This window comes from Eptesicus fuscus, chromosome 19 (genome assembly GCF_027574615.1).
Source record: "Eptesicus fuscus isolate TK198812 chromosome 19, DD_ASM_mEF_20220401, whole genome shotgun sequence".
In the NCBI taxonomy this organism is placed as follows: domain Eukaryota; kingdom Metazoa; phylum Chordata; class Mammalia; order Chiroptera; family Vespertilionidae; genus Eptesicus; species Eptesicus fuscus.
The window spans coordinates 53606579-53620933 of NC_072491.1; the positions used below are offsets into that span (position 1 = coordinate 53606579).

The window sequence follows — 14355 nt, forward strand, 5'->3', positions numbered from 1 at the left end:
CCCCCTACTGGGGATTGAGCCCACAACCCAGGCACGCGCCCTGCCTGGAATCGAACCAGTGACCACTTGGTGCATGGGACGATGCCCAACCAACTGCGTCACACCCACCAGGGCTTATTTGTGTTTTAGACAGCATTTGTCTAACATTATATCTTTCAAGAATGATTCTTAATTTTTAAAAATAAAATTGCATCTGAACTCATCTTCATAGTGATTTATTTCTATATTAAAATGACATCCTTATTTACACATGAGACCCCCAAATAGGTATTTTCTGAAGGATGCAGACAGAAAACAACTGTGGGGATTCACGGATAAAATAGTTTCATCTTGTGAGGAAGGCGAGAAGGACAGGCACCCCAGTCTCACCTTCCCCAAATGCACTCATTCTTCCAAGAACTCGGGAAATCCGTGTGAGCTGCGGCCTCTGGGGGCTTTGGCTCAGGGTGAAAGTAGCTCCTGCTCTGCCCTGTGCCATCTCGAGCGCCCTGTGAGCTACAGCTCCCTTCTTCACTCCCCCTCTCCCGGCCGCCCCCTCAGGCACTGGCACACGTGTGAGGACCTTGGGAAGGTTCCGGGGCACCAGCCTATCAGGGGGCACCTCGGGGTTCTGCTCTGTGAAGCGCGAGGAGGGCTCCTGTGCCTCTCCGGTTGCTGTGCTCAGCTGCCTCTGAGCCGCCAGGATGCCTGTGTCCTCGCTCTCCTCGGCCATCCTGTCCCACATGAAGGCCATTAACAACGTGCCGCCTCCCGCGCCCCGCAGTGTGCCAGGTGAGCGGGCCTCAGGGTGCCCAGACGTTAGAACAGGGCCTCTCAGATGGTTGGGAGGGAACTGACAGTCTTAGCGACAGCTTGTCAGTGGGTGCAGAAAACACAGACGCACAAATTCTCTGTGTCCTCGGAGCCATTTCGGTTCCTTTGGTCTCAGGTCTTCTGCTTTGTAAAACGAGGCTCCGATGTGGGGACCCTGAGGCCTCCGGCAGCAAACACACTTAAAGAGGAGAGAGGCAGAGGCTCAGGGTGTCCCGGCCCTGCCTCACTTTACATTTTCAAGGAATAAAAAAGACAGTTCCCATTATTCTTGCTCTGAAATTTATTCCTATTTCATTTTATTTTGCAGTCATTGACTTACAATATCATGGGGACTATAAATGTAAAGTTAAATATTTTCAAGTTTCTACAATTGACAGTTTCTTATTTTCTATAGTCAGCCTAAACCCAGAATGTTTTTCTCAAGACTTCTTATCATAGCTATCAAATTTATACATCTATTATTTGATTACCAATGGACTGAATTAATCATATGTAGTAGTCCTAGTGATAGCTGAGATTTAAAAACATCTTTTAGGCAATGAAGGTAACAATTGTGACCCTTTCAACTTCAAAACAGCATTTACTTTATTTAATATGAAATAAATGAAAAAATAAGTGAATTTATATTGAATGAGATAAAGCATTTAGTCTATTGAACATTACTTTATTGAATTGTATACTATTTTAATTGTAGGGTAAATTTATAGTATTGACTGAAGAACTAACTTATCTATTCTTTTATCTTCCTGTGAGAGTTAGTTCTACTATATATATGTGTGTGTGTGTGTGTGTGTGTGTATACATATATATATATATCCTATCTAATAATAGACAAATATGCAAATTGACCATACCTCCAACACACCACAAGCCACGCCCATAAGCCACGCCCACCATCCAATCAGAGCGAGTATGCAAATTAACCTAAACCAAGATGGCTACAGCCACAGAGAGCAAGGTTTCCTAGGTAACAGAGGAAGCCAAGCTTTCTGCCTGCCCTTGCCAGGCCTAAGCCTCCACTCAAGCTACAAAGTTTCAATTATAGAAAGTAAACAAATTCAAACAAATGGCCGAAGAATGGAGCTTGAGAGAGCAGGCCAGGGTTGCCTCTGGCAACAGGGGAAGCAAAGCTTTCCTCACACCCTAGCCGGGCCCACCCTCTTAAGGCAACAAAGTTTCAGTTATAACCCCAACACAAATGGCTGCCGGCCACAGACGGAGCCCCAGGCTTGGCTCTGCTCCAGGCTACAAAGTTTCAATTGTAGAAGGAAAACAAATTCCAGATACCAGGGCCTCCACTTGGGTTGCCAGGGGGCATGGCCAGCCTGCAAACCACCACAGGCCCCTCGCTCAGGCCGCCCCACGCCCCAAGGGAACCCCACCCTGATCAGGGACACCCTTCAGGGCAAACCAGCTGGCCCCCACCCATGCACCAGGCCTCTATCCTATCTAATAAAAGAGTAATATGCAGATTGATCATCACTGCAACACACAATATAGCTGCCCCCATGTGGTCAAAGATCCTGCCCCCATGTGGACACAAGATGGCCACCACAAGATGGCCAGCAGGAGAGGGCAGTTGGGAGGCACCTGGCCTGCAAGGGAGGGCAGTTGGAGGTGATCAACCCTGCAGGAGAGGGCAGTTAGGGGTTACCAGGCTGGCAGAGGAGGGAAGTTGGGGCAAACAGGCTGGCAGGGGAGCAGTTAGACATCAATCAGGCTGGCATGGGAGTGGTTAGAGGGTGATCAGGCTGGCAGGCAGAAGCAGTTAGGGGCAATCAGGAAGGCAGGCAGGCAAGCAGTTGGGAGCCAATAGTCCTGGATTGTGAGAGGGATGTCTGACTGCCCGTGGGATCAGGCCTAAACGGGCAGTCGGACATCCCTCAAGGGTTCCCATATTGGAGAGGGTACAGGCTGGGCTGAGGGACAACCCCCTCCGTGCACGAATTTCGTGCACCGGGCCTCTAGTATGTATGTATGTGTGTATATATATATATATATATATATATATATATATATATATATACTAGAGGCCCAGTGCACAAAATTTGTGCCCCCTGGGGGATGGGCGTCGGGGTCCCTCAGCCCAACCTGCACCCTCTCGCAGTCTGGGACCTCTTGTGTGGGCTCAGGCCCACTCCCTCTGCAGTCTGGGACCCCTCACTCCTTACTGCCCACCTGCTTGTTGCTCCTTACTGCTCGGCTAGCTGCTCCTAGTGCTGCTGTGGAGGTGGGAGAGGCTCCCTCTACCACTGCTGTGCTCACCCGCCGTGAGCCAGCTTCTGGCTGAGTGGTGTTCCCTCTGTAGGAGCACACTGACCACCAGGGGGCAGCTCCTGCGTTGAGCATCTGCCCCCTGGTGGTCAGTGTGCATCATAGTGACCGGTCATTCTGGTCGTTCCGCCGTAACAGTCGCTTAGGCTTTTATTATATAGACTAGAGGCCCAGTGCATGAAATTCAGTCCCCTCAGCCCAGCCTGCACCCTCTCTAATCCAGGACCCCTTGGGGGATGTCCGACTGCTGGTATAGGCCCAATACCAGGGATCGGGCCTAAACTGGCAGTTGGACATCCCTGTCACAATCCTGGACCACTGGCTCCTAACCATTCACCTGCCTGACTCCCTGATCACCCCTAACTGCCCCCCCTGCCAGCCTGATCACCCCTAACTGCCTCTGCCTGCCAGCCTGATCACCCCAAAATGTCACCCACTTGCTGGCCTGGTTGCCTCCAACTGCCCCCCCTGCCAGCCTGGATGCCCCGCGCAGCCTGTTTGGTTGCGACCGTCACTTAGACTTTTATATAGATAGACTAGTGGCCTGGTGCACAAAATTCATGCAGGGGGGTGTCCCTCAGCCCAGCCTGCACTATCTCCAATCTGGGACCCCTTGGGGGATGTCCAACTGCTGGTTTAGGCCTGATCCCACTTCACTGACAGTTGGACATTCCTCTCGCAATCCAGGACCACTGGCTCCTAACCGCTCACTTGCCTGCCTGCCTGATTGCCCCTAACCTCTCTGTGTGCCAGCCTGCTTGCCCCCAACTGCCTCCCCCATCATCCTGCTTGCCCCCAACTGCCTCTCCTGCTGGCCTGCTCACTGCCAACTTCCCCCCCTCCCACTGGCCTGATCACCCCCAACTGTCCTCCCCTTCTGGCTTGATCTCTCCTAATGACCTCTGCCTCGGCCCAGCCACCATGGCTTTGTCCGGAAGGACTTCTGGAAGGTCTCCTGGAAGGTCTCCCGGTCTAATTAGCATATTACTCTTTTATTAGTATAGATTAATGACCATGGTCTCCAGGTGAAAAGGTGTCTCAGGCAGCAGTTGAGGCCCTGAAGAGTATACTTATGTTTTGAACAGTGTTAGACAAAGTTTTTATTTAAAGCAAATTAATTTCTACATATGCTACTGTTCTATGCTTTTACTTGAAACCCAGTGCACGATTGAAATCGTGCGAGGAGGCGCCCACCCTCCTGCCGTGCGAGGAAGGCGCCCCGCAGGGGGTCGGGATCCATGCTTGACCCGCATAGCACCGGCTGCCGTGTTGTGTAGGCTGGGGTGGGGGTGTGATCCAAGTCACGCGGCAGCTGCTCAGAGCACGCCCCCGGCCGCTGTGTTGCGTCTGCTGGGTTGGGGGCAGGTGCTCCTGTGTGTTGTGTCTCCACTCTGGCCTGCCCCCAGCTGCAGCCTCCCCGCGGCCGCTGGGGCTGGGGGTGGCACGCAGTCCCCTCCTGCCCATCTGCACGAGCAGCTCCTCCTGAGTGGTCGTGAGACAGCCTTCTCCTGAGTGGTAGTGACACCTGGCTAATTAGCATATTCCCTGTTTATATATACATATAGATTATTGTGAAAAACTTTTTGTACATAGTCAATGTTTTGTATTTCCATGTGAGTTTAAATAAGTATTAAATGTAATTTTGTCTCCCTAGCTGGATTGGCTCAGTGGATAGAGTGTTGGCCTGCAGACTAAAGGGTCCTGGACTAAAGGCACATGTCCAGGTTGTGGGCTTGATCCCCAGTAGGGAGTGTGCAGGAGGCAGCCAATCAATGATTCATTCTCATCATTGATGTTTCTATCTCTTTCCCTCTTCCTTCCTCTCTGAAATCAATAAAAACGTAATTTAAAAAATGTAATTTTGTCAAAAGCCACAGGTCCTAGTGTACAGGTTTTATTTGTGAAAAAGATAGCAAAGTCCCCCTCAGGTGGTTTTGTTTTTAGCAGCCCAGGAAGCACAGGGAGTTAAAAGAGCATGTTAATTAGAATCCCAGGGACGAGGCACGTGCTGCCCTGTCGTGTCTCCCAAGGACACTCCGTGTGCGAAGCGATTAAAGATGAAGAATCAGCGCCTGGTTAGATCTCAGAGCTGAACAGAGCGAGTGGACGCCGCGAGCCTGTTGGCCTGCAGTGGCTCGGACTCATGTTCTGTCTGTGGCTTCTCTTCGGAGACGTGTCCTGCTTGCTTAGTAACCGTGTCTGTGCTAATTCCAGCAAGTCGGCCGTTTTCCTTTGTGAGCTCTGATGGTTCCTGCTGAAGCAGTGGTCCAGGGATGGTACGGACGATGCTGTCACCTGTAAGGTAACTGGACCTGAATCGTAAAGGAGGGATCAGACGGAGGGCTCAGATGCACTCGGCATAAACGGAAGGCTCAGGAGGCGGAGGTGGAGGGCCGGTCTCGCCTGGCTCCACGCACAGCCGCATGGGCGCCAGGAACGTTGGGAAAAGGAACGGAAACCTGGGCTCTTGCTTTACGTTTCATGTAAATGTCAGTTTCTTTATTTTTAATCCCAGAGGAGAGAAAAGTGGATGTTAAGTTCTGGTAACTTTGGGCAGGAAGCACTCTTACAGGTTACTCACAATTTCTTCACAAAAAGTACAAGTGCCTTGAGAGAGTTATAGCAGTCCTAAGGGAAAAGGGGAATGCTTGTTACTGGCAGGAAAACACCCACTTTTCTCTCCTCTGGGATTAAAAATAAAGAAACTGACATTTACATGAAACGTAAAGCAAGAGCCTAGGTTTCCGTTCCTTTTCCCAACGTTCCTGGCGCCCAAGCGGCTGTGCGTAGAGCCAGGCGAGACCGGCCCTCCCAGACCCCTTGCAGCTCGCCAGGCAGGAGCCACGCCAGCATGAGCGGTGCCACCGAGTCCATGGACTGTGCCTTTCCCCAGGGAGCAGAGCTGGGGCCCCCAGGCTGAGGGACAGTGATCCCGAGTTACACCCTCACCCTCCTCACCACGCTCTCCGCCGCAGCCCGTCTCCCCGCTCTGCGCGGTGCTGACCTTCCAGTTCCTCGGGGCCCGGCCTGCGGCTGTCCTCTCCACCCACTCCCGCCCGGCCTCCTGCCCGCCCAGCACCCTGGCACCTTCCCTACACCCTCCTGTGACGCAGGCCACAAAGACAAAGAAAACGCAAACTGAGAAAAGTATCTGTCCAGTACATGCCCAAGGGCTAATCCCCTTTGTGCACAGGAGTTCTTACAAGTAAAAGGGGAAATGAACGCTGGTGGGGAAGAGACAGAAACAGGCCATTCACAGAAATACAAACTTATGAAAATATTCTAAACCTCAATCTTAAAGAAAATGTTATAAACCTCAAACTTAAAAAGCAATTAAAACCACTTTTAATTAATGTATTAGCAACATTGGTTTTATAATACACTAGCGGCCCGAGACGCTCCCTGCTGCTGCCTGTGACACTCCACGACGCTCGCCTCCGCAGCCTTGCTCTGCTCCAAGCTGCCCCCTGAAACGCTCCTCCACGCTCCCTGCCGCTGCCCCACGATGCTCCTTGACACTCCCCACCCTGTGAAGCTACACGATGCTCGCTGCCGCCGCCCTGCCATGCTTGCTACCGCTCGCTGCCCGCCATCTGCTGCCACTTCACAGTCCCGAGTCCCGCCCTGCGCCACCTCCATTCACCATGGTTCCCCATTTGCCAAGCTGCAGTTGGGGCCTGTGGAGGGGGGGAGGGACTGAGTGGTCAATGCACCTCATGTGACTGGTCGAGTGGTGGTTCTGGTCATTATCCTTCTGGTCCTGGCCTTTCATTATATGGGACTAGAGGCCCAGTGCATGAAATTCATGCACAGGTACAGTGCCTAGGCCTGGCCTGTGACCAGGGCCATCCTTTCCGGCTGCCCACAGCTGGCCCTGCTCACCACCACCACCCACCACCAGTTCCCCTTTTGCCATTGGGTGATTGGTGCCTGACCACCGGGGGAAGGGACTGAGAGGTCGGCTGTTCCTGCCCGCTCGCTGGTCACAGGTCGCCCTCTGTGTGTAGGGTGACCGGCAGGGTGAGGGCCTTGGCCTGGCGCTGCCCGCATCCCCCGCCACCCATCCCCAGTTTCCTGTTTGCCATCAGGCGATTGGAGCCTGCCGGCTGAGGAAAGGGACCTAGAGGTGGTCAGTGCACCGCATAGTGACTGGTCCAGCGGTGGTTCTGGTCATTTCACCTTTAGGATCAATGTGCATATTACCCTTTTATTATAGAGGAATAGAGGCCTGGTGCACGAGTGGGGGCTGGCTGTCCTGCCCTGCTGAGGGCCCTGGATCTGAGTGGGGGTCCCAGCTGTGGGCAGGGCTGCCGGGGCGGAGGGCCATGGTTTCTGGTCTGGTCTCTGGTCATTCCGGTTGTGACGGTGTTACAGTCCCTGGCCTTATGTATATATGATGTTAGTATAAATGTGGTGAGATGAAAGCTTGCAGATACTGGTAGTGGGACTAGAAATCCATACAACCTCTTTGGAAGACAATCTGTCAATAGTCATCAAGTGGAAATGCACGTGTCCTGTGGAATTGCAATCTATTAAAACCCAGTGCCTCAGAAACCCTGTGAGCGTCACCAGTGTCACCTTGATCACCAGCTCAACTTCTGGTCTTTACAAAGTTACAATTTCATGTTGAAATCTTTTGGCCTTTTTCTTTTTAATGAAACTGCTTCAAAGACAGGCTCCATTCTGTGGCTCACCACCCTGATGTAGAGACCCTCTGACATGTCTGCCTCTTGGAAAAGAGGCTGAGTGAAGAGGTAATACTCAGTAAGGTGTCAAGTGTCTTCGAGGCAAGTGTCTCTGGCACCTCTTCTGGCTTTGAGTTTCCTTGGCTGTTCCAAGCCTGGCACAGAGCCTTACCCTCAGGCAAGGCAAGTCTTCAGCTTTTCTGTTCTTAGTTAGAAATTCTTACACTTATAACGTCCATCCTGTGAATTTTATTTTAATTTTATTTTAGCTGAAGGATGAAGACATATGCTTTCTTAAAGCTCCCTTTTTTAGTCAGAATTTCTAAACCTTTTCTCACATCTTTATGGCACCGTCCTCCTGTCCTGTCCACACAGTCCTCAGGGTTATTTCTGACTCGGTACCAAACTGTGTCAGGAACATGGGCTCAATCAATAGTTGGCAGATGTCTCTTCTTAATCCATGTACCTAAAAATCTGCTCTCATTAAAATGTATACAATATCCTACACAGCAACATTGGTATACTAAAAATATTTTTAAAAATATATTTTTATAGATTTTCAGAGAGAGGAGGAGAGAGAGAGAGAGAGAGAGAGAGAGAGAGAGAGAGAGAGAGAGAGAGAAACATTGATGTGAGAGGAAACATCCATCGGCTGCCTCCTGCACACCCCCTAGTGGGGATAGAGCCCTAAATCTGGGCAAGTGCCCTGACCGGGAATGGAACCAGCAGCCTATCTGGTGCACGGGACGAGCCCAACCAACAGAGCTGCACCAGCCAAAGTCACTTGATATAATCCATCTGCAACTTGACTCATTTAAAATAATTACTCCATATGATACTGAAGTGCAATTAGGTAATTTTTTGTTTCTTAAGGCTTAACTGAGTAATGTAGATAAGAAAATGCTGAAATAATGTAATTAGTACTTTCATATTTATTGAATGGTATGATTTATGTGTGTAGCAATCGGTTTTCTGTTTAAATTTCCCTTTTTTCAATTTCATATTTGGGAAGGCGGTATCCGTTATTGATGATCGATTTTTAGACCACCCAAGGCTTAACCAAAAAGTCAGAGTTCATGATTCAATCGCCTGACATGAAAATGAATGCATTTGGCGATGTCAAACACCAGCTCTTCATAGCTGGGTGTGGTCAGGGAATATATTGGGACAATTTTTAGAAATGCGTGAAGCTGCTCACTTAGTACCTTTCACTGAGGGAAGGGCGCGAGCGTGTATGGCCTGCTCTCCATTTCCTGGTGTGTCTAAGGGCGCACGTTCTGGGCCCAGGGAGGTCCCCAGATATTCCTGAGGGTCCGACGGGCGCACTCTCTCCCGCCATCTCCTCCGAAGGAGGGCGCTCTTTCTGGGCTGCAGGACAGTCACAGTTTGCTTTCTGGCTGCAAGTACTGTCTCTGCTCTTACAGGAACTTGTGTGATGTGCTTACCCTTGAACTTCAGAAGGAACTGCAACCTGAATCCAGACGCGGAAGTGCGCTGGAGAGGGCTGGCTATGGCTAGGGGAGGCGCCTGCACTGGATCAATCAATGTGACCGGAATTCCAGAGAGGGACAGAGCGACCTTCAGAAACTCTTGTGGATTGTCCAGTCCGGAGCTCTGGAAGCATCCGCGTCCCACCTGAGTGGGGTGGGGATCCCAAGAGGCTCACTTCCAGATGAGTGACGCTGCCTGACACCTGTAATCGCCAGCGTTACTGGAAACAACAAACAAACAAACAAACAACGCCGGACACACAGGGCACAGTGGAAAGCATGAACTTCTCTCCTCATTTTAATCACACTATTCAATTCTGCTTATGCGTCAAAGACTGTTAATAGCTCACTTTTATAGTCACGGGATTCTTTTACTATGATGAATGTTTGCAATTAAACTCTATTTACACACTTGGTTAATAAGATTACAGAAAATTACTCACATTTTTAATTATTTTTTTTGCAGGCTTGAAATTGCCGAAGCACATTGATTATGGTCAATTGGATGCATTATTCCATGTGAGCAGACAGCAGGCCAAGTAAGATAGTCACGCATACTTTGTCATTCAGCTGGATATTAATGTGTTTGTTTCATGAATAAAGCCTCTCACAGGTGCCTGATGTACCGCACAGATGAGAGTGTTTGAGAACCTGGAGGTTATTTCTCCGGATTAAAGGCCCAGGACACATATTGTATTTCAGGGAAACAATTTTGTGGGACACAGCGTGGCTCGTGCCCAGCAGGCCCTTCTGGTGCTTTGAGAGAGTGGTGGACAAAGCTTCAATGGCTTTGTGTTTGTTTGATGTGATTTTAAGTCCACGTGTTTATGACTTAGACGTTGTTTTAATGCCCTTGTTTATGACACAGACCAGAAAGGCTGTTTTTGGAAGTAAAGTTGTGTCAGGACGTCATCACCTCTGTGGGCCCAGCTGGAGGCGTGTCCGCAGGACCAGGAGGAGAAGCCCCCATGGCCTGGGACCTGTAGGCTGACTCCTGAGGCTGTGAGGAGTGCTGGAGTTCTGGCTGGGCAAGGCCCACTTTGCTGCCCTAAACAGCCCTCGGAACTTCGGGAGACATTTCTCCCGCGGTGGCCAAGGTGACTCTTGGGTGGGCAGTGGCCCTAAGCCCTGCCCAGCTGTGGAGTGACGGCCTCGGCGCAGCCAGCCAGCCCATCCCCGCACCGGTTCCCCTGCACCGGTCCCCCGCAAGCAGGGGCTGAGGTGGGAGCCGCAGCTGGAAGTCAGGGAGTGGCTCCCCGGGCCCACCCACCTCGGTTAAATTTAGACTTTATCCTTTTGTCTCCCCTTGCCTGGAACAACAGTGTGTTACCCTGTCATTAGTCTGGACTGTGCTGTTTCTGCACTGGCTTATTAAAAGATATTGTCGTGTGTACTGCTGGCTTTCAAAATCATTCCAGTCCCTATGGCAGACCTGTGATCAACCAACTGCCGGCAAAGACGGAATCAGCCCCTGAGCATAATCTTCTGCCCAAGACAACACAATGGTTGAAATCCCAAATCCGAGCCAGTGGCCAGGAGATGAAATCCCATGAGACCTAAGAACTGGGAAACTTCACGGTTCAAAGCTCAGGCTTCCTAAGATGCCTTAGGCTAGAAGATGTAATTTTTAAAAATCTCCTTCCTTGCCAACTCCTTAGCCCAAGCTTGATTTCTGTATTATGAAAGTAGCTTCTTCTCTGTCCATCCGGGGCCCCCCACCTTCCTTCGTAGGGGGAGGAGCTTTGCCGGGGTTCTTTTCCCAGCCCTACAAAGGGTTCAGCATTCTGGAGAAAGGGGCTGCGAATAGGTGATTAAGGAGTCCAAGGACTAAAGATAATTTTGAAAGGCATTGGGGGTCAGAGGATCTTCAGCTAAAGGAACTAGAAGACTCATCCTTGTCCAAGGACCCCGTGGTATTTATTTAACACAATTTGTCCTAAGGCAAGAAGGAGATAATACACTTTAAAGGGTACCATTTACAGATGCATTGTCAGTTTGGGGAATAGCGTACAGCTAGCTGTTCAGGTGTTTGGCCAACAGGAGGCAATAAAATGCCCTGAGCTGTCTGGCAGCTAACTATCAAATTCTGGTTTGGGGGAAGTGCCGTTTAGTCATTCCTACAGGTAAACTACATAAGTGGCTCACGCTTGTTGAGCCCCCCAAGCTTCACCAACCTTTTGGTGAAACTCTTGTAATTATTACATGCTGGACCTGGTTCCCGGCAGAGCTTCCCTCATCCCTGGGCCTGCGGAGAAATGCCTCGAGCTTCTGTACATTACCCTCTTCTGTGTCACACCCCTTCACCCCCTTCTGTGTCACACCCCCTTCACCCCATCTGTGTCACACCCCCTTCACCACCATCCTGTGTCACACCCCCTTCATCCCGTCTGTGTCACACCCCCTTTACCACCTTCCTGTGTCACACCCCCTTCACCCCCTTCTGTGTCACACCCCCTTCAACCCATCTGTGTCACACTCCGTTTACCACCTTCTTGTGTCACACCCCCTTCACCCCTTCCTGTGTCACACCCCTTCACCCCGTCTGTGTCACACCCCCTTCACCCCGTCTGTGTCACACCCCCTTCACCCCCTTCCTGTGTCACACCCCCTTCAGCACCATCCTGTGTCACACCCCCTTCACCCCCTTCCTGTGTCACACCCCGTTTACCACCTTCCTGTGTCACACCCCCTTCACCCCCTTCCTGTGTCACACCCCCTTCACCCCAGCTGTGTCACACCCCCTTCACCACCATCCTGTGTCACACCCCCTTCACCCCGTCTGTGTCATACCCCCTTCACCACCATCCTGTGTCACACCCCCCTTCACCCCATCTGTGTCAAAACCCCTTCACCACCATCCTGTGTCACACCCCCTTCACCACCTTCCTATGTCACACCCTCCTCACCACCATCCTGTGTCACACCCCCTTCACCCCCTTCCTGTGTCACACCCACTTCACCCCGTCTGTGTCACACCCCCTTCACCACCATCTGTGTCACACCCCGTTTACCACCTTCCTGTGTCACACCCCCTTCACCCCCTTCCTGTGTCACACCCCCTTCACCCCAGCTGTGTCACACCCCCTTCACCACCATCCTGTGTCACACCCCCTTCACCCCGTCTGTGTCATACCCCCTTCACCACCATCCTGTGTCACACCCCCTTCACCCCATCTGTGTCACACCCCCTTCACCACCATCTGTGTCACACCCCGTTTACCACCTTCCTGTGTCACACCCCCTTCACCCCCTTCCTGTGTCACACCCCCTTCACCCCAGCTGTGTCACACCCCCTTCACCACCATCCTGTGTCACACCCCCTTCACCCCGTCTGTGTCACACCCCCTTCACCACCATCCTGTGTCACACCCCCTTCACCCCATCTGTGTCACACCCACTTCACCACCTTCCTGTGTCACACCCCCTTCACCCCGTCTGTGTCACACCCCCTTCACCCCCTTCCTGTGTCACACCCCCTTCACCACCATCCTGTGTCACACCCCCTTCACCACCTTCCTGTGTCACACCCCCTTCACCCCATCTGTGTCATACCCCCTTCACCACCTTCCTGTGTCACACCCCCTTCACCACCATCCTGTGTCACACCCCCTTCACCACCATCCTGTGTCACACCCCCTTCACCCCCTTCCTGTGTCACACCCTCTTAACCCCTTCAGTTATTTCTATATTTTTGTCCGTCTTGCTGTTGCTTCTTTCTCAGAGAAAGCGAGGAAGGTATGTTTATTTGATTCTCTGTGGGTTTCTCCACAGAAGGACTTTTCCTCTCGCACCCCTGCCTTCTCCTCACCCCCAGTGCCTCTGGGACTCAGGCCAAGAGTTCTGTACTTGCTCTCTGCAGACCAGTGCCTGGTCCCAGCTGCATGACCTTGGACCACACTTTGTTCTTCTTTGGGCCTCAGTTTCTTTGTCTATGAAGTGGGAAAGACAGGAGCATCTGCTCATCTCGTTGTGTAGGGATTGAATGACCTGACACATGTAAATGGTCTAGAAGAGTGAGTGGCACACAGTAAGAACTGACACATTTTATTGTTTAGGGGGAGCATATATAATCCAAAAGGATAAGAGAATGGTTTTTGAAATCAATTAATTTTTCATTTGCACTCTGCGTTCTCTGGTTCCCAGTTCAATGAATTAGGCAAGTTACTAAGTTTTCAGGTTCTTTATGGTAAAATGGCAGTGAAGTATGTCACCCTGTCAGGTTACATAAATTTACAATGAGACAAAGGCAATGTGAAGAGCTCAGTGCAGTGTTGGCACATAGCAAGTACCCAGGATATGAGAGGTAGATGTGTAAAAGCATGGCTGCAGAATGCCAGCTCCAAATGGAAAAAAGAAAGAAAGAAAAAAAAGATCTTGGAAAAGCTTCCAGTGATATCAGTGGTTGGATTTAAAAGAGTAGATTCTTGGTCAGTGTCTCTCTGTAAGGTAAGTAGGAGAGAAATGTCTAATGTCAAATGCCATTCACACAGCATTATCTGAATCAATTAAGTCAAATAAAGTTAAACAGTATTCTTAAAATATGCACTATTTGCAAAGAATTAATAAGGTGTTTTAGGAACTTTGGCTGAGAGAGAAAAAAAGCTGTTAAATATTTTACTCTGTGTTATTAGTTACATTGACAATGAAATAAATGTTTTCTCTTAAGGATTTGTACATTCCCTGTTTGTTAAATTGTAAGTGTGATCATTTTGGATAATTATTGAAATAAGCTGGCAAGATGAATTGGTCAGCATTTTAAAAATGGACCAGCTTTTTGTAGTGGTTGTCAATGGAAGAGTGAATGAGGCAGGCATTCCCAAAGCAAAGGTCTCGCCTGGCCTGACGGACAGCGGGCCTTGCTGTTGACATGGTGAGTATTTGCAGTGGGCGGGACCCTGGCTGCCACAGGCACCGCTTGGGGAGGGTTTAAGGCCCAGCAGCCCCGGCCCCTGGTGCCTGCAGATCTATTTCCAGGAAAACCGTCAGAAGTCAGCACTTACAGAAAGCTCCCGATGACGCCTGGGATGTTCAGATAAATATACTTTCCAGGAATGTATATGTAAAATGTATGTCAATCATTTTGGAGGAATTTT

At 50.5% G+C, this 14355-nt stretch overlaps 1 protein-coding gene across 6 annotated transcripts in view; it reads left to right on the forward strand.

The window, feature by feature from the left end:
* The first annotated feature begins 640 nt into the window (after nucleotides 1-640).
* CNBD1 (cyclic nucleotide binding domain containing 1) overlaps nucleotides 641-14355 on the forward strand; it is a 222372-nt gene continuing 208657 nt past the window's right edge. For all 6 annotated transcript variants that reach the window (XR_008554555.1, XM_028137827.2, XM_028137830.2 and 3 more), the window contains exons 1-2: nucleotides 641-771; nucleotides 9729-9801. Coding sequence is in view for 5 of the 6 variants with exons in the window: in XM_028137827.2 (XP_027993628.2) it covers nucleotides 684-771; nucleotides 9729-9801 (161 nt within the window). In the remaining variant the exon portion in view is untranslated. The remainder of the gene's footprint in view (nucleotides 772-9728; nucleotides 9802-14355) is intronic.